An 18782-nucleotide genomic window follows, 5' to 3' on the forward strand; every position below is an offset into this window, starting at 1 on the left:
TGAATACAAAGCATGTACTGGCAGAGGATGTATTTCAGTTTCAGTGCTAAAAATAATTACATCTGCCACTGTTCCAGCCCAGAAACACCAGAAAACATTTTCTCTGTCTATAAAAAAGACTCTTGAAGAAGCTGCAGTTTGATCCTGGGGAGATGCTGATTTCTGTCACACTGCTGTGCCACGTTTTGCTTTCTAATCATTGGCTGCATTTTTAGCCAGGTAATCACGTGTAATCCTCCCTGACTGAAGGAGGTCAAGAGGAGAAGGAAAAAGGGAAAGGACAGATAGTGTGCAGCCATAACACAAGTGGAGCACTATTCAAGGAGGACAAGGAGGGCAGCGTCTGACAAATTAAGGTGAGTAAATTGCAGAGAAGGAGCTGGATTCATACAGCACAGGTGACAGCTAAAACATCAATGATACATAAAATGATTTTTCCATTGAAGTTCTTTGATAAATGATTTGTCTTGCAGTTGTTCCTTTGCACTTCCCACAGAGCATCTCTGAAAATATTTGTTATATTGTGAGTGACTTTGTGTGTCAGAGTTAACACTGGATATGATGCCACCTGTTCATCCCTAGCATGTCCAAGGCAGGAGAGAGGACACCCTCTACCTCTTCTGTCAACTCAGCCTCATCAAATATGTGAGTTTAGATTCATGTGCATGTTCTCACAGGAAGTGTAGTTTTCAAATCTTAGCTATCATGGAAAGTTTGCACTGGGCCAATTTGCCATTTCTTCTTTGAATTTCTTATGTTTTAGCAAAGACAGTGGCTCAAAATCTTCCATGGATAATGATTCCGCCTCTGGATCATTGTCTGAAACACCCAAAAAATCATCAAAGAAGTCCAAGAAAAACACAGACAGTATGAATAAAGTCTACACTTCTGTGCTCAACAGTGTTTTTGGGGCAGTAAGTATCTGACGCCTGCATTCTCTGATGACAAAACCATCCTACTACAGTACTTTCTGTCAACATCTGACCTGTGATGTGGCCCTATGACATCTGACGCTATGACTTATGCCCTTGCCAAATTTGGCCATATTTATATTTAGTATAATGTGTGTTTGCCTGTATTTATCAGCTAAATGTCAGGCAGCTTGACCTTTGACTGACAGTCATAGATTGAAAATACAGCATTTCCAAGGTTAAGATGAAGATTTGGGTCTGCACAGTACGGTGGGCGTTATCAGTAGTAATGAGTTCCAGCTGTGTAAAGGACATAGTCAGAAGTGAGGTGGAGCTCAGGCTGTGGACTTACATTCCTGTTCCTGATCTTTGTGGAGCTGCTGTCACTAAGCCTGGTGTGTCTGCAGTATTAGTGGCTCATTAGTTGGGCCTTAACGTCACACTTCATTAGGGTTATCCAAATGAAGAGCACGCCAAACCGCTCCGTTGATTCAACGTAAAAACATTTACCTTTTCCATTGCACATATATATTATTGTGTATGGTGATTTCTAAACATGTACATACCCAAAATCGTTGTGTCCTTTTAGCAGGTCCACTCCATTAACCTGCATAAATATAGTTTTGAATGTACAGTAGTTTAAAATCCTATAATTATAGACAAGTATCATTTAAACCTGATGTCAATATATTTTTATATAATATCCCACCTGGATAATGAATTGATAATGTGTTTAATTACTATTTCTGCAGGACAGAGAATTGGCTCAGGCTGAGTTAGATGGTAAGTCTGAATAGCACAGCTCAATGTTTATATCAAAGAGACATATTACCCTGCATCTCCAGTATAAATATAATCTATTTATATGTTGCTGAAATAGATAATAGAAATAGATATATTGTAATGTTGCTGAAATTACATCAACCTCAACCATTTTACCTACTACAATAATCTCTTTGTGACCCCCTGACCTTTGTTGTAGAGTTACAAGAGGCCTTCAAAGAGTTTGACTACGACCAAGATGGCTATCTGAACTACAAGGATGTGGCTGAGTGCATGAGAACCATGGGATACATGCCCACTGAAATGGAGCTGTTGGAGATAGTACAACAGATTAAGATGAGAAGTGAGCTGATAAGAACGCATTTAAAATATGGAATAAAATTAAATAAATAATTTCCTTCACTTATTAAATAAACAAATTTGAAGAACTTCATTTGTTAATGAAATACAAATTCTTTGGACATTTGTTAGAGAACATTTTTCCATTTCCTGTACTCCGACCTCTACTCTCCACAGTGGGTGGATTGATGGACTTTGATGACTTTATTGAACTAATGGGACCCAGGATGATGGGAGAGACTGCTGACATGTTGGGACTCAAAGAGCTTCAATCAGCCTTTGTACAGGTAGGCCAGTTTGTAAAGAGATAAGGCATTATCTTATTAACTTAGGGTATGTGAAAACAGAAGGAATCTGGTTTATTCTGACTAATTTTATCAGTGTGAACTGACAGACTAAAAATAAATTAAATCGGCTCTTATTCATATCACTCAAGGACAAAAAAAAAAAAGATTTTATGATGCTTATATTCACCACATTCTGTTTCCAAAGTTCGACCTTGATGGAGATGGAAAGATCAACCAGGACGAGATGAAGGAGGCAGTCAAGACGCTGCTGGGAGAGAAGCTGAAGAAAGGAGAGCTGGAGGAGATCTTGAAGGAGCTGGACATTAATGCAGATGGAACCATTGACTTTGAAGGTGAGCAGAAAAAAAAAATCAGCTACATTTTATACAGTGATGCATTAAGCATCACTGTCCCATTACAGTTTAGTCAGATAAACCCAGTAATGACTACACCTGCTCTGCTTTGTCGTCTCTTTTTCAGAGTTTGTGATGATGCTCTCCATTCGCTAGCTGCTGGAGGAACAGACAAGGACCATACACTAACACCTGTAATTTCACAAATAGCTGTAGGAGTCGACAGTGTTAATTTAGAAATGTGCGGGGATATATCATGTAAATAAGAGTAATATGTTTTGCTATTTTAATAAAGAAATCAAAAAACAGTCTCCTCTTTCACTGAAACACATCACTATTTAAAGAGACAGACACTGGTTAAAAACTAAATGATTCACTTTCAAACCCTCTCAATCAAATTTAATTCCAAAAACATATTTTATTACCTCCAGGTCAATGTTAAACAAAATGGTAAGGATAAAATAATTATCATTATCACCTAGGGATTATAAGTTAAATATAAATTAAATTTATATCATGTGTCAATAAGAACAATGCAGCTCTGAGGTCAATCGTCCGTAGAGTTAGAGAAGCTCTGTCACATCCAAAACCGTTTTGCAGGTGCGGCAGAAAACAAAAGTCACATTTGAGAATCAAACTCCATACCAGGCAAACGTTTGACGTTACCGGAAACAAACCATAAGAACTTCAAATTATTTCAAATCTGAAAATCTACCCTATCACTACAGGTACCCTCATCTACTATTGAAAATATCAAACTATTTGTGCACACACCACAGAAAGGGAAATTAGACTTAAAATGAGAAATGGAATAATGAGGTGGGGAAGAGATGGATGTGACACTGCCATCAGGAGTCAGGACCTGGGCATTGACATTTGTTTTTTCAATGATATGTCAGTATTTCTTCTTTCCTTCAAAAATACATTTATCTTTTTGTCAAGTAGTCACAATGTGATGCTTTCCTCTGCCTTCAAGTTCAGTCTTTTACCACTAAAAACAACTCATGTCTGGATTATACTAAAACTATAAGACGTCTGAAAACAAATATATCCTACAAGCTTCTGCTGCTGCGTCTTTAATGCCAGTACGGCCAAGCATGTGTTAGAAAGGAACAATAAAAACTGTTTGTCATGACATTTAAGACATCCTCTGTGGGCAAATTCTGCCCACTGTCTGAGCTTAAATGAATTCAATAATGAAATAAATTAATAACTAAACCGTGACTAAACTATGTGTGCCCCCTCATAACTCACTGACTCATCCATTTCTTCCCCTCTTAGGGCACTATTTGCTCTAACCTTTGTAAACTTTACAACAATTAGAAAAACCACCCAGAAGAAGATGTCAAACAAATGTCCATCTAGTGTATGAGAACTTGCTAGAAAGCAAGATGGACATTTGAACATTTTTGCACTTTGGATGGAGCTCACATTGGCAGGGTTGAGGATATTTGGGCATCCCCAGTATGACACACACTAAAACTGGATTCTCTCACGGTACTTGGAGATGCTGCTTTGGATTAAAGCCCATATCAAACAGTACAAGAATACATGTGATATCATTTCAGCAGTTTTGTGAGACTACTACAGATGCAACTGTACCGTAAGTGTTTGTAGCAAGTTTGGACTTGGTCACAATGTTTACACTGCAGTCACTCAAAATCACATCATCACAACCTTCATTGTACAGCCCATAACACAACAAGCACGTGGGTCCCATGCCTTTATCTCTTGTCTTTCTGTCAGTGCCAGTCTCTACATGTTACCTCTCAGTTTCCCTCTGATGTCTTTAACTTCTCCTTCATATTTTAATTCCTATCTTCTTCTTTCAACCCCCTCAGTTGGTATAATGACAAAGATGCATAATCATATTTCATCTATCCAACAACTCAGTCAGTGTCTTCACTGAGCAACAGCACAACTGCTTGGCTCATTGATCTTTTTTTGTCTACAGCTCGTTTGTCAGCTCATCAGCGAACTCAGCCATGATGTCATGCACCCAGATGTCTCTGTCTTCCTGTGAGGTGTCAACCAGGAAGACAGTCATCTTCCTGTCCCATGGATTAATGGCTTCCTGGACGGCCTCCAGCTGGGCCACCAGAGGTCTCTTCTCCACATGGTTCCTGAAAACGATGGAAGCCTCCTCTGACCACTGCCTCGGCTTCACTCCTGCCGGGAGACAGAGAAGAACCAGTCAGGTATGAGACAAAGGTCACTCTTGCATTAATAGCACATTATCAATGCACCAGAATTACATAAAATAAACAACTGGAACTTTAAGTAGCATTTATTTATTGCATTAGGACAGCATCTCTTGCTGTGACATTTCCTCCACTGCAACGACAAAGGGACCATGTAGCTGAGGCATATGTGGAGAGTCTGGATGTGACATTTGTAACAGCTAACCAGACCGCATTGTGGCTCTGTGTCAAGCTGGACTCTACCCACCAGCCAGCTGAGCAGTGATTGCCTGGAACGGCAGCTGTCTGAACTCCTTGATCAGAGGTCTGAGCTGGGTGCAGCTGACCAGCTCGTGTTTACCATAGTCCAACTCATAGACAGACACCAAGCCATTGGTCAAAACCCCCTTCACTAACACACGGTGCCAGCTGAGAGAAGAGAGGGAAGAGAAGTCATTTTTAGGCAGAGCACAACTGCTTCTATTTAGCCTGTTATCGAACAGCTGCTCAGACAGAAACAAAGACAGAAGGCACCGCAAAGATGAAGATGAAATCAGAGCAATAGATTAAACTTAATGAATACTTTACTTTCTAGCTCTATTGTGCCACTGAAATCTTGTCACTGCTAAACTTACTTGTTCTCCACTTTAGCCGCATATATCTGATTCTTCTCTATGTTGAGTGGCTTCTCCTCAGTTTTATTGTAGTACAGAATCATCTCTCCCATCAGCACCACCAGTTTGTACATATCTCTCCAGGGCTGCAACACAAAGTGGCCTGGGTGGCATGCCACTGGTATATAAACATCTATGTTGCTTCCTGAGAAGAAAATTACATTATTTTTTAGCCCACATTGAATACTGGACTGAACTACACTAAGGCACACATGGTTGATTTCATGCCTTGGAATATTTTAGTGTAGTTCTCCTGCTATATTGATTACCAGCTGGGGGCAGCTCCAGAAGTGGTGGCAGCTGGAGAGAGGATGAGGGAGACGAGGGTGTTTCTGATGGACCCATGATTGAGTTTCCTCGTCCACCCCCTCTGGGTCCTGACAAAGCCCTTTTGAGATGAGGCTTGGCTGGAACAGAAGCTGATGTTGGACTGCTGTTTGGGGAGTCACTGGTGCTAGAAGTCTTGGAGGATAAAGTGGGTGTGGAAGTCTTGGCAGGGCTGAAGAATTAAAATAAGAAAGTTAGTGTATAAGGACATTCATAACTTTTAACTGTAGAGTGTCTAGCTAGTGAGGGGATATACAGGTGGATATAAAAGGATCAGAAACCTGTGGCTCGTCAGAAAAACATCTGGTTGCTGTTTGAACAAGTCCGACTGGGCCATCTGATGGTTGAGGCTGCGGGCTGGGTCGTGGAAATTCTTGTCAGTGAACAGGTGAATATAGAGGCAACGCTTGGTTTCATCCACCTTGGCGACCTTAGAGGCAATAAAAAATATAAGTCTTAGGTTATCATCACTGATAATCCTTAACCATGATTTACTCCAACATGTTCTCCAAACTGGGACTGCTTTAGTAAAGTGTTGGGTCATCATCATGCATATGACAGTAGGAGTGGTATATGATGAAGAAACTAGATATGTTTAATTGTTTTTTAAACGGCTCACAGACATTTACCTTCATGCTACAGTCAGTGGTGTTGAGCACTTTCTCTCGAAGCCACTGAACAGCTTCTGCAGTCCAGGATCCAATACCAACAGCCAGGTCTGCCAGACAACACTTCACAGCCTAAAACACAGGTCGATGTGTTTTCACAGATAATATGTAGCAGGGTGTAAGGAAGTTGCTGTCACTACACAAAACAACAATGCGGCTCTTTTTCTGCTCGTTTTTCACACTGAATTTGAAGATGCAGACACTGACCTGTGGTGGGATAGCTGTAAGGTCACGGAGGAATGGGGATGGGATCTCCCTCAGCTCAAACACTTCTACAGAAGCCTGAACACCCACATCGGTGAAAAGGATGTCCAGCACTCTGCTGCCGTGCAGGTTGGTGATCTAAAGACAGAACCAGGAAAGGAAACATATTTTATACAAAAGCCCTGATTGCCACAGCAGAGAACAAAATAAACACAGCTTTTTATTAGTATAGAGGGACAGACTAACCTGTATATTTCTCTCATTATGTTTTAATGATCACAAAATGTAAATCCTGATATGCTTGTTCAATACAAGGACTACTTTTTCAGTAACTGCTTAACAACAGTTACAATTTAGGTCTTGAATTTTGGGTCTGAGATTAACAAGGAACTACACATGTGTCTGTGACCATATGTGACCATGTTCAATAACTGTGGCGCAGGGACCGATGCTATCTTACCTCTACACGGGACCATTTGCCTTTGTAGCGGGCCAGGCAACCTTTCCCACAGAAGGGTCTGGAAACCAAAAACTCTGATGTTACCTGGAACAAACATCAACACGTGTAATCAGAGTTGAGTTCATCATTGTTGAATATGACCAGACCCCCTTTGGACCACGAGGTTTCTAAGTATGTGTAACTGTAGTGTTACTGCTCAGTTTTCCTCTCTGATATGTTCTTCACACGTCTAAACAATCTATAGTTGCATCATTTTGATTGTCCCTATGTTGTTCTATTCTGTACACACATCTAACTCAGTAGTTGTGGAAATCATTCATATGATGTATAAAAGTCTTATTAGGTTACTTACTTCCCTGCACTGCCCTGATTTCAAATACATCATCTCTGGATTTAGAGGAACAGATCCAAGCTTGTGTGAATCTCTATCCTTGGTGCAATACATTACCAGACTGCACACTGTTTTAATATTGACGTAAAGCATTATAACTATGAGCTTTAAAGGACAGCAGTGTCACGCCCAGAATAAGCATCAGATCCACTGTGAAGCTAACAGATTAAGCAGCTTGGCAATGTCTTACTCCAGATTATCAAACTAATCTCAATCTGTCCACAACGCTGCAGGAAAGAACCAAAATACATTCACAAGAGGCTTTTACAGTGATGTGTAATGAGGGAAATGTCAGTGAAGCTCATTAATGTGGCCAACAGTGGCCATCAAATGTAGCATGGTTTTAACCTGTGAGTGGAAATATGTCTCTATATTCTCCAGTGTCTCATGCAGCTTGACGAGGCCTTTGGAGGGCAGCTGAAGGTAGATGGTCCCATCTGAGCAGACGCTGCTGACAGTCACATTCATATAGGTGCTGTTCACCTGAGGAGAGCGACTGGTAGAAGTTTAGTGTGCTGTATATTCACACTCACACTCACTTATACACTAATTGGTCTTCTGTACCTGTAACGGGCTTGCTAGTGTCTTATCCTGCAAAGCTTTCATGCAGGCAGCATTGATGTTGACATCGTCATCCTGTGATGTGTCGTACAGGACGACAAGAGGGGTCTGTCTTCTTTCTAGGATCTCAGCCAGTAGGATCCTTCCACTTGCCATTGTCTCAAACCTCTTCAGTACAGCAGGCTCCTGGCAGAATGGCTCCAAGCCTGGACACACACACACGCGCGCGCGCACACACACACACACACACACACACACACACACACACACACGCACACGCACACGCACACACACACGCACACACACACGCACACACACAGTTTTACACAATTACAACTTAAAACTGTATGATCATGACACAGGGTAAAACAGTAGGGTGCCAGGAAGGATGATTCAGACTCACCTGCCAGTTTACACTTGGTTGCCTGGAAAGGCAGTTTGTAAAACTTCTCATGCAGCTCAAACACTTTCGTTTCGCTGATCACCTCTGAGAAGCCATGATCCACATAGCAGACCTTCAGAGCCAAAAGCAAAAACCACAGGGGTCACTAATATTTCCTCTTATCTGAAGGTTTTACTTTACACACTAGAACCAGGATGTGGTGACTGAGCAGGATGAATTGATTATGAAAATTATTCAAAAAATGTATGTAGTGTAGCGTTCTCATTAAAAGATTTCAAACAAACAACCTTGTAAAATAAGAGATGAGAGAAAAAGCCTTTCCCGTAGCCTAAAGAAATCCATCTTCAGTCCTACACGTCACCTTTAATTTATGCACATTTTCATTTTTTTTTGTCCTGGATCTTTTACATGACCTTCCATCAACGGTGGAAGGTCAAAGCTTTTGACCTGTTACCTTGACTTTATCAGCCATAACCTCACAGACTTGTGCCCTAAGAACCTCCTCTTCCTCCTCGGCTTTGACAGCAACAAGCTGACCCGAGGATGGAGATGACACAGGAGGTGGACCGCTTTGGTCCAAACGATAGAACTCTCTCATTTCATCCTCCATGGACTCCTGGGCCTGGGAGTAATCCTCACCAATGTACCTGAGAGTGGATGAGAGACAGTGAGGTATATGAGGTTACAGCACATTCACACACACAGCTCTCTCCTACCTGAGTATGACTCCATTGGTGTTGGAGGCCTCCACCACCAGCACAGAGGGATACTCCTCATTGGGGATCTGCAGAGGGGGCACCTCCTGATTACTGAGCCTCCTCCCAAGTGCCTGCCTCACTTTGAACTCTTCTTCACTGGTTGAAGAGTTCCTCCTGTTACAGTTCTCATCCTCTCTGCCTCCACCTCCGGTGCTGCTCCTCCTGTACAGGATGGCTCTTTTGGGGTTGTCAGGCATCGGGTAGTCGATGGTGCAGATGTCAGAGAGGAGGTGAAGGTTTTCCAAGACATGTCCAGGCAGTTTTGTCTTGAAATTTAATAAAATAAGATATTAAAAAATTATTTAATTAAGTACATCTAGCTTGGAAATGATCTAATCCCATCTATGTGATAGTGTTTGAAAGTGACACTGACTTTGTAGGTGTCCTGGAAGAGTTTGGGCAGCGCGTGGGCCCACAGGCCACTGGAATACTTCACCAGCAGCTCCTCCAACTTCTGCTTCAGGTCAGGGTTGAGGGCAGCAGGTGAGGAAGGAGGACTGGGGGAGGACATGGACAGTGGGGGAGACTGAGGAGAGCGAGAATCAGAGTGAGACAGGTGGGTGGTAGGAGGTCTTTGTTGGACAGGGGAACGCAACGGTTTGTCTATAGGGGTGTCTGAAGTGGAGACGGGGACAGGGGCAGAATTTTGATTAAGGATGACTGAGGGGGAAGTGGCAGTGGTGTGTTCCTTGGCGGGGTAAAGAAGCAGCTCTGATGGGTTGCTGCTGCAGGTCTTCTCTACCTAGAAATGGAAATAACTCATTACAAAACATTTGTAGACAGTGCAAATTCACTGCCATTGATAGAGACACATGGGTGCTTCAAAAGATCCTCTCTTGCACCTTGAATTGAGCTAAACGAGCTAAAAAAAACAACGGCGGATTTTTACATTTAAAGACAGAAACAGATCAGTAAAAAGGAGCAGATAAAGACTTAAAGGAGCTGGTTAACATCTCCGAAGTCTGTTCTTAAGTTCACCAATCACAAATTATGGAGCATGGTGACCAAGGAGGAAACAGCTTTTTTCCAAATAAAACATCACTGCATACCAGAAAGCTGCCAAGAGCACTCTGACACTTAACAACCAAATCCAATGGTTTGCTTTGTTTTTGCACTAGAACTTTCAGTGTTTAATGGGTGTGTTCAGTAAAGAGTGTTATCTTAAGCATTTTATATTTGTATTTACTTGTCTTGTGATCCTGATGAGAATCAGATCCTATTTTATAATGAATTAATGCAGAAAACAATATAACCCCAAATGGTTTATGTACCATTTGTAGACACTTCAACTGCTTCCTATAGTAACAACATAATGAATAACCACAGTAACATAAGAAATACAGTACATACAGTGCATATGTGTGTCCAGAGCTCCAGGTCTTTGATGGCCTCAGTGGGCAGTTCCTGTCTGTATAGCTCTCTATAGATCTGAGGCAGCTTTGACACCCAGAACCCGTTGCTGTACTTCCCCAGGATATCCCTAATGCGACCCTGGACCTGTTGTGGGTTGTATGGCCTTCCTTTCCCTGGGCCATGACTTTCATTGAGATTCCCGGGTGCTGGAAAATCAGAAAAAGAAAAAAAAAAAACTGGAGTGGAGCTTCTATTAGGTTAAAATGTGCCAGATAAGAGGAAAAGGAAATAACATTTTCTAAAGTCTCTTAAATCAGTCAGTCACAGCATGGTTTCCCTTGCTTGTAGTGGACTGTAATGGTTGGTGCTGTTAAAATATGTGGCTCACAGCTATGCTGTATATCACTTTCCAGTGCTTTCTCCAGGCTGTGCAGACCATAGCCCTTCTTCCAACAGGAAACACATTCTTAAGTTTAAGTACAGGCTGGGCTAACAGAGACAACATAGACACTTGGGAGCTGCTATAACTTGAAATGTTTCAAAATAGGCCACGTTCTACAGCATCTTCAGAGAGCCACAAACAGATGAAGGTCCTTGAGGACAGGATTTTCTATTTCAGCACAAGATAGCACAACCTGACATTGAATAAAACTGTTCTTTTGAGACTTAAACGTACTGTAAATGTCCTCTGAAGACGCTTAGAGTAATACAAATCTTGTTGGTTTAGAGGACACAAGGATAAAAAAAAAAAACTATGTATTTTTAGCATAATAAAAAGCAGCCTGTCCTACTTACAGCCACTCTGCTGGGGGTTTCTGGAAAGGTGAGCATGCACCTCCTTCTGAAACCGTGATGGAAGGCTCATCCTTTTGTCTGACCTTTGATACAAGAGAAAACAACAAGGAGGATGACATTTTGTTGGCTCTGAAACAGATGAAAATTGTAAGAAGAAAGACTGGAACCAGGTTTTTTTTTCTCAGGATCTCCAAATCCTGTGACATCTTTAAAACAGATCAGAGAAACAGGCTGTTTACTTCACAACCCTAAATGACAGGGAAAAGGTCTGAAGGATTTTACTACATTTTTAGATGACAAGCCAACCATCTGTGAGTCCTAGTAGTTTGTCATAAAGTGAAGTTACAGCAGTATCCACCAACTACTAATGAGCACTTATGCACTGCTGCTTTATGAGAAACATCCTTATTTCCCTTACAGTTTAGGCTGCACCTCATCACTTCCTGAAAGTCGCCATTGACCAAAACTGGCTTTGCAATGTGACTATTGTCCGGTGATAAAAACATACAGATATCCTCCAGCCACAATGACAAGATTTTTCTCTAATGGAAGTGCAGTTTTTTATTACTCTATAAAAACACTGCAACTTTAAGAGCACTAACGTAATGCAATGTAAAACGATGCGTTTAAAGTTGGCACAAACCTGTCGCTTAAAGAGGTGGTTTTATGAGACTAAATACTGCACTTTAATTTGAACTTTGCCTCCATTATTCTATATTTTTGCTAATGGAACATGTGACATACTCATTTCTCCTGTGTTATTATTTTAATAAATGTTTGTTCTACTGACAAGCATGTGCACCCGTGGAGATGCAGACAACCACCCCCATGCAGACACACACACATGCACAAATGATGAAAGTGCTGGCCTGCAAGCTTGCTGTCCAATGGAAGATCGAGAGGGATCCAGGGAGATGTGCTGATTCACTCTGTGTCGATTTAAAAGCGTTAAGCTTCCAGAGAATAGAGACGGGATTAGGTCTCACATCGCCCCTGCACTGGGCTTGTGTCCCCTGCCAACGCACTAGGCTTCCCACCCTGTTGCCCTATTGTGCTGTGGCAGGTCACATAGACAGAGGACTGATGTCAATTGTTTTCACAGTGGACAGATAAACAGAGCCATGGGTGGATGGAAGTAGGAGAACCAGACAATGAGGTGAATTAATCTTACTTCATTGTTTAAACAATGTCAACAGATTATATCTAGCCCTGTTCGAAAGCATATTTATCAATAATACATCAACTGCTTAATGCTATCAGGGTAATGGTAAGTGACTGCAGCAGTATGAGGACAAAGACAATAACACTGAATATGTTTTTTAGAAAAATATGTGAGTGCTAACATCAAGCAGAGAGGAAGGGAAAGTGAAGGGAGGAGCGATGCATACAGAGACAGATAGAGAACCAGAACAATCTAGAAAGCACATCACCAGCCCAGTGATGAATAAGCAGCAGCAGGGAGGCTAGAGTTCAACCAGGCTCCCATTTACCAGCAGCCTATTCTGATTCAGCCCAGACCACACAGGTGGGAGGAGAGGAGGGGTCATGGAGACACAGAAAACGAAAGAAGACACAGAAGATAAAGAGAATACCAGTGATCTCTTACCAAACGTCCCCTCTGTATTCAGCTACTTAGCCCCATCTAATAAACCCTCACCCTCACTCACTTTTCTACAGGTGGGTTGCCTTTCCTGTTGGGTGTGTTCTGATTGGACATCTTGGTTAAATGCGCCCCAGCCTTGTACTCTGACTGGGCATCCCTCATGTCCCTGACCAGTCTGAAATCTCCATGTCCAGCTCCTCTGCCTCCGCCTCTACTCCCACCTCGGCCTCGGTGGCTCGGCTGTCTCAGAGAGGTCTGAGGTTTGGCTGTGAAAAGAGTGCAAAATCAAACTATGGACTTAAAAGCACACACACACACACACACACACACACACACACACACACACACACACACACACACACACACACACACACACACACGTGCCGATTCAGCTAAACCTGATTCTGAGACAGACCAGTGCAGGACACAGCAGAGTAGTTTCTTAACACGCAGAAAATTGGATGAAAAACAATAACACAACATCAGAAATTAAAAATGGCATCATTTCTGACATTTCTCAGGTGCTTATGTATTTAGATGCTTTAATTTATTTGCCCAATTGGAATGTGTAAATATACTTTATATGGGTGGCGGAGGTTGCGGGAATATGCCTATTTGCTTTCTTGCACAGAGGATTTATATAACATCCCAGTCACTCTCATGTCTGTGTTTTAACCATGAAGCTAGAGCAAGAAGTCAGTTAGCACAACTGAGCATGAAGACCAGTTTCAGAGGGGAACAGCTGGGCTTGCTGTCTCCAAGACTCAAAAACCTACTGACGACCACCTATTAAACTCAGTAATTACTTTGATGGAGTAGAGAGGGACAACCACCAGGGTCTCCAGGAATCACTGCAGCTGCCTGAAAGATTTAGGCAGCTACAGTATGAAAATCTCCTGTGAACCAACAGGGGCACTGAGCATCAGAGGTGCTGGAAGCCAGGCTAGCTTTTCCACTTGTTTCCAAAATGCTCAACTACATATAACATTTTATCATCCTCCTAAACTGGCCAAACAATTTGTCTTAAAGCAACTGCAATCAATAGCTGAAGGGAAACAGACTGTTCCTTAATAGCGCGATAGACAGACTATGGTTACACTATGAACACAAGAAGTGGGGCACTGCTGGAAGAGACGTACTTGTCAAATTATTACTCAGTGGAAATAAAACCACGTAGCTGCATTATTCTAATATGGTTACAAAATCCAGTAACTGTACTCTGTCACTATGAAGTCAGACTGCAGCTTTCCTAACACGGCACGTTAATGTTACATCATTCCAATACAGACTGACCAGGATGACATCACATTTCTGCTAAGTGATGTCACTAATATACCATATTGCGTATATAGCCCTTGGTCATTTCTGCTCCCACGCTCCCTCTCCTTTTTCAGTTCTTCCTCCTACTGTTTCTTTTGTTGTCTTCACTCTTTTCCTCGGCAAAATCTAGAATTTTCTCCTGCTTTTCCATCCCTTGTTCATGCTGAATCCCAGTAAATATCTCTAGTGAAAAACACAACAGGCAGTTGCATCATCCTGTGCCTTCAAGAACCATCAATAGGCAATTTTAATTTCTTAATCTTACTCTTTTTTCTCAGAGTGGCTATACTATACTCTATGAGCTACAGATAATCCATTAATAAATCAACCAATTACTTACTCAATGCATCATCCAGACACACATCACAGAAACTCAACAGTGACACACACAAGAAAGCACAAGCTTAATCCACATACAAATATAGGCATGGACAAGCTCTCACACACGCACAGAGCAGATGCCGCATCACCTCACCAGCATGGACACACAGTCCTTGGTCTGTCTCTGCCTGAATATCAATATCCCAGGTGGTGGAGGAGAGAAAGGGAGGGAGAGAGTGCGAGAGAAAAAGGATGATTGGTGAATCGGCTGCTCTTCGCTTGCAGCTGAGTCTCAGCTGCTATAGGCTGTATTAGCCTCAAATCTCAACACCCCACCCCACCCTCCTGACCTCCTCCTTCCCTGTCATCAGTCCACCCCCCTCTCCTTCCCTTCTCACCATCGCTCTGCCTTTCTTCTCCTCCAATTATGTCGCTGCAACTCCTCCTCTCTCCTCCTTTCACTCTCGCCTCCCTGCTACCACTTCCCTCTTCCTCTGAGCATCATAGTTTAGTGGAGGTGTTTGTGCTACAAATGGAGCAAACGAAGTGTGTATACATGTTTCTGCATGTGTGGATGGTTTTGTTTGACTGCATGTTTGCATAAGTGCAAATATGGTTTTAGTGTGTTTATCAGGCTGTCCCACTGATACAATGCATTTAGCTGAAGTAGCACTGTCACAGTACTGATACAGGCACTGGACTCCATCTAGTTCTCTCTCGCTGCCACACTGCTGCACTGTAGCACCTGCCATAAGAGCAGCCTGTTGAAAATTTATGAGAAATTGACCGGCTGTTATGAATCCCATAGAAACAGCAGAAGACCTAAACATATATTTCCAGGCCAAAGCTTATTGGGAGTGTAATGTTTTGTTGCATAAAAATGCATAACAAAAACAAAGCACAAAGGTAATCTAAACATTGTTTCCTCAAAACACACACACACACACACACACACAACAGAGAGCAAATCAGCTCTGTCATCAGTTTGCAGACAGACGAGGTTTATAAAGATTGACTGTCACCCCTTACCAAATTCAGACAACTGGTCATTTCAAAATGACCATATCTTGAAAAGTCTTCAAACAATCCACAAACTGATCTACTTTGAACTTTAGCTGTTTAAAGTCTTTGGGGCCAAATTAGTTAATCATGAATATCTCAAAGTTTTGCATAGGAAATACTATTTAAATTGGTTTTAATAAAAACAATAAAATATATAGCATAAAGAACTGATTATTATTCAAATAATTTAATTGTACTGATGCTTGCAAATGCCCCAAAATGGTGGTGCAAAACCTTACCATTGAGAACAAGTGGTGCCGCTGGTTTGACCCTCATCTGGGTGTTGACCAAATGGGGTCGGCCCGTCTTCTTGGAGCTGCGCTGACGAGCCACCACTTTCGCTATGTGGGCTGTCTCATAAGCACCTGAGGCAAAATAGACCATCTGGAGAGACAGCAACATAAATACAGTTAGTTAGATAGTTTCTTAACTCTGCCAGTAACAAAAGTTAATACTAATATCATTTGACAGAGTTTGGTCTCATCAACATTTTGACTCGAGGTGGTAGAGAGGAAGAAGAACCCATCTGTACTGACTTTATGTGGAGACCATGGAAGGCACGTGTAGTGAATTACAGCTATAACCAGTTAATTTACATTGTGTCCATTTGGTGCGATTGTTGTATAGGATGCTCTGACTATCTATATATCTATAATGCCAATATCTAATAAAAAAAAAATTTCAGTATCAAAATCAGTATTTGAAAAAAGCTTGATTATAGTAGCTCTTAAATTAATAACTTAAGAAAAATATTACTATTAGTCTACCATCAAAAATTCTTATTTCATTTAATTTAATACATTAGTTTTTTAACAATATACTAAATACAAGTGTTCTGTGACACTAGTGAACCAAAATGATTCAGTTTGTCAAAGTTTGCCTGGTAATGATAAAAAATGTAATCATGGCTGACTATACGTACACATGCATCCTTCATACTATGCTGTTGTACTGTACATCAGCCATATACATACCTCGCCAGAGCGGCTGCGCTCCATGCGGACTACAGAGGGCATGCTGGCTAGCAGTGTTTCCAGCTGATTGTGTCCCATCTGTTTATGTGGTATGTGCTCCCCTGCCAGCTCCTTGTACTCTGACTGCAGACGCGACAGTGACACTCCACCCTTATTGGCTAGAAGGATGGCTCGCAACATCTTCTTCACCAGCTCCGCGTCAGCCATCTGAAAAAGGAGCAATTCCACAGAAAAGCAAGCTCATAAGAAAATAAAAGTGTGGCAGCAGCACAACAGAATCTGCTGAAAAAACAGTTCAGTAGTTTAGGTTGAATAGGAGAATTAAAAATGAATAAATCAAACAAAGTCAACTGATATTTTGACAGATGCAGAGAGGCTACAGAATATATATTAGCTCCACATAAAGCACTTACACAATAAAACCATAAAACCAACAAGTAAAAATGCCAGAAACACAATACAATCAACATATACCTTTTGAAAAACGTATTTTGATATTTTGGCAGCTTTTTTTCCTTAAATATTTTAAGGTAGGAAGTAAGGGGATTGAGAGGGGATTGCTGCTGGTGGTGACAACCCATTCAGATTTGCAATAGTCTGCATTTAGATTGGGTTGACCCTGTGGGCTAGTGGCTAACTGGTTAGACAAGATTTTATGAACTGATCAGATTTCAAAAGCAATCAGGCCACTTACGGACTGCATGGAAACTAGAAAGTGACATACTTTATTTTAATAGTGAATGTCTATGACCAAAAGAGACATACATTATATCTACTCCATCTAGTTTTCTCAAAGGCAATAAAAACTCATCTTTAATTACCCTTCCAAGGACCTGTGGTGTATGTATGTTACTGTATGCAACTCAGAGCCAAATCCTGCCTGGTTTATAAAGCCATAAAGTATTTCTGCAATCCCCATAGACCTTTTTGTTTAAGTGCTTTAAGTTCAAGATGTTCCTGATTTCCCTCTGGTGTAGAGCCAGTAACATTCCCTCTCCTTGCAGAAAACACTTTCAGTTTTGATTCTGGCTAAAGCCAAAACAAATTTACGTCTAAAAAAAATCTGATCCAAAACAATCTAAAGGGCAGTAAAACAGACAGTACAAAATTGAATCAAATATCAAATAAATATGACTGACTGAAGAAAACACCCTAAACAAGAAGTTTCAACTTTTTGCAAAGAGGTCCGGTCAGCAATACTGCAGCTTCTAAACACAGGGGGCCAAAACAGTCACAGTGTTTGAATTTCAGCAGAGACACACATGAAATGAACCTGTCAGCTGTACTGTAGGAGCTAAACGGGACATGTTAGAGTATTGGATGAGTGTGGGCCACCTGTTGATACGGCCACTTTCTGCAGTGAAACTATGAATGACGTAACGCGTCACACCCTCCATCGGGGCCAAAATATTTGGATTAACTTCCCCATTTTCAGGACAAAACTATCTTTATGTGGTCCTGACTGATCAAATGACACCGGCACAATGAACCGGACCCGCTCAGGCAACGAAATAGCTCGTAACATCGAGTTTAATCCCCCTGCCACCTCCGGGACAGCGGCTCGTCAAGCCAGTCAAGGAACGCGAGTAAAAACCGTAAGCAGAAAAACCTGGCCTTCACAATAAAACCACAGAGGCTCGGTGAACCTCTTTCAGTATCCCTACTGACAGTATCCCTCAGTCACACAGGCTGTCTCGTCACTACCGGAAGTCAGGGTCTCTGTCCTAGCTACCCTGACGGTTTTCGGGCCATCCTACACGAGAGTGTAGGCAAAACTTTGGCTGCACTGAGTGTTTTAGTTCATCTAAGTTAGAGAGAGCTATAAAAACACTATACCTTGATCTAAACAGCCGCGGTGGTGAAGTCCGCAGCTGGTCCAGTCGCTGTCAGTGCTGTGACGGCCACAGGGCTGAGCTGCGGCAGGAGATCTGTCCCACTGTCTCTGGAACCGGGTCCAGGCACGGCCTCTCCTCCGCCACCTGATTGGTTGGCGGGACTAGGGCCTGGGGCTGATCACACGTCAATGTGGATCCAGGGGCCGCGGCACAAACCAGG

The 18782-nt window shown here is 41.9% G+C and overlaps 2 protein-coding genes across 4 annotated transcripts in view; one reads left to right on the plus strand and one right to left on the minus strand.

Annotated features, from left to right (window-relative positions):
- The window catches only part of LOC113134680 (calcium-binding protein 2-like), a 137585-nt gene extending 134675 nt beyond the window's left edge, over nucleotides 1–2910 (plus strand). Inside the window, exons 2-9 of one of the 3 annotated variants that reach the window (XM_026314165.1) lie at nucleotides 216–356; nucleotides 583–645; nucleotides 764–914; nucleotides 1664–1694; nucleotides 1894–2037; nucleotides 2211–2320; nucleotides 2526–2673; nucleotides 2801–2829. In XM_026314165.1, the coding sequence (XP_026169950.1) occupies nucleotides 584–645; nucleotides 764–914; nucleotides 1664–1694; nucleotides 1894–2037; nucleotides 2211–2320; nucleotides 2526–2673; nucleotides 2801–2829 (675 nt within the window). In that variant the 5' untranslated portion in view covers nucleotides 216–356; nucleotide 583. Of the gene's footprint in view, nucleotides 1–119; nucleotides 357–582; nucleotides 646–763; nucleotides 915–1663; nucleotides 1695–1893; nucleotides 2038–2210; nucleotides 2321–2525; nucleotides 2674–2800 lie in introns of those variants that run through there. The other 2 variants (XM_026314157.1, XM_026314173.2) reach the window with 2 other exon arrangements.
- Nucleotides 2911–3071: 161 nt separating this feature from the next.
- On the minus strand, nucleotides 3072–18721 carry tdrd7b (tudor domain containing 7 b). Its single transcript, XM_026314144.1, has 20 exons — nucleotides 18564–18721; nucleotides 16728–16934; nucleotides 15993–16137; nucleotides 13115–13316; nucleotides 11448–11530; nucleotides 10650–10858; nucleotides 9673–10041; nucleotides 9258–9565; nucleotides 8996–9188; nucleotides 8542–8653; nucleotides 8142–8344; nucleotides 7926–8060; nucleotides 7187–7270; nucleotides 6730–6864; nucleotides 6484–6594; nucleotides 6136–6284; nucleotides 5797–6026; nucleotides 5489–5672; nucleotides 5122–5282; nucleotides 3072–4842 (listed from the first exon to the last, which is right to left on the minus strand). The coding sequence occupies exons 2-20, from the start codon at nucleotides 16932–16934 to the stop codon at nucleotides 4622–4624; spliced, it is 3441 nt and encodes a 1146-aa protein (XP_026169929.1). The 5' UTR covers nucleotides 18564–18721; the 3' UTR covers nucleotides 3072–4621.
- Nucleotides 18722–18782: the final 61 nt, after the last annotated feature.

Source organism: Mastacembelus armatus, chromosome 18 (assembly GCF_900324485.2).
Source record: "Mastacembelus armatus chromosome 18, fMasArm1.2, whole genome shotgun sequence".
NCBI lineage: Eukaryota > Metazoa > Chordata > Actinopteri > Synbranchiformes > Mastacembelidae > Mastacembelus > Mastacembelus armatus.

Excerpts from the sequence above, each read along its gene's own strand:
- tdrd7b (XM_026314144.1), bottom strand. The coding sequence starts at position 16,934 with ATGGCTGACGCGGAGCTGGTGAAGAAGATGTTGCGAGCCATCCTTCTA. Across the intron at positions 6,285-6,483 it reads CCACTGACTGTAGCATGAAG|GTCGCCAAGGTGGATGAAAC; the intron begins GTAAATGTCTGT and ends ATTGCCTCTAAG. Across the intron at positions 6,027-6,135 it reads GTTTTTCTGACGAGCCACAG|CCCTGCCAAGACTTCCACAC; the intron begins GTTTCTGATCCT and ends TTAATTCTTCAG.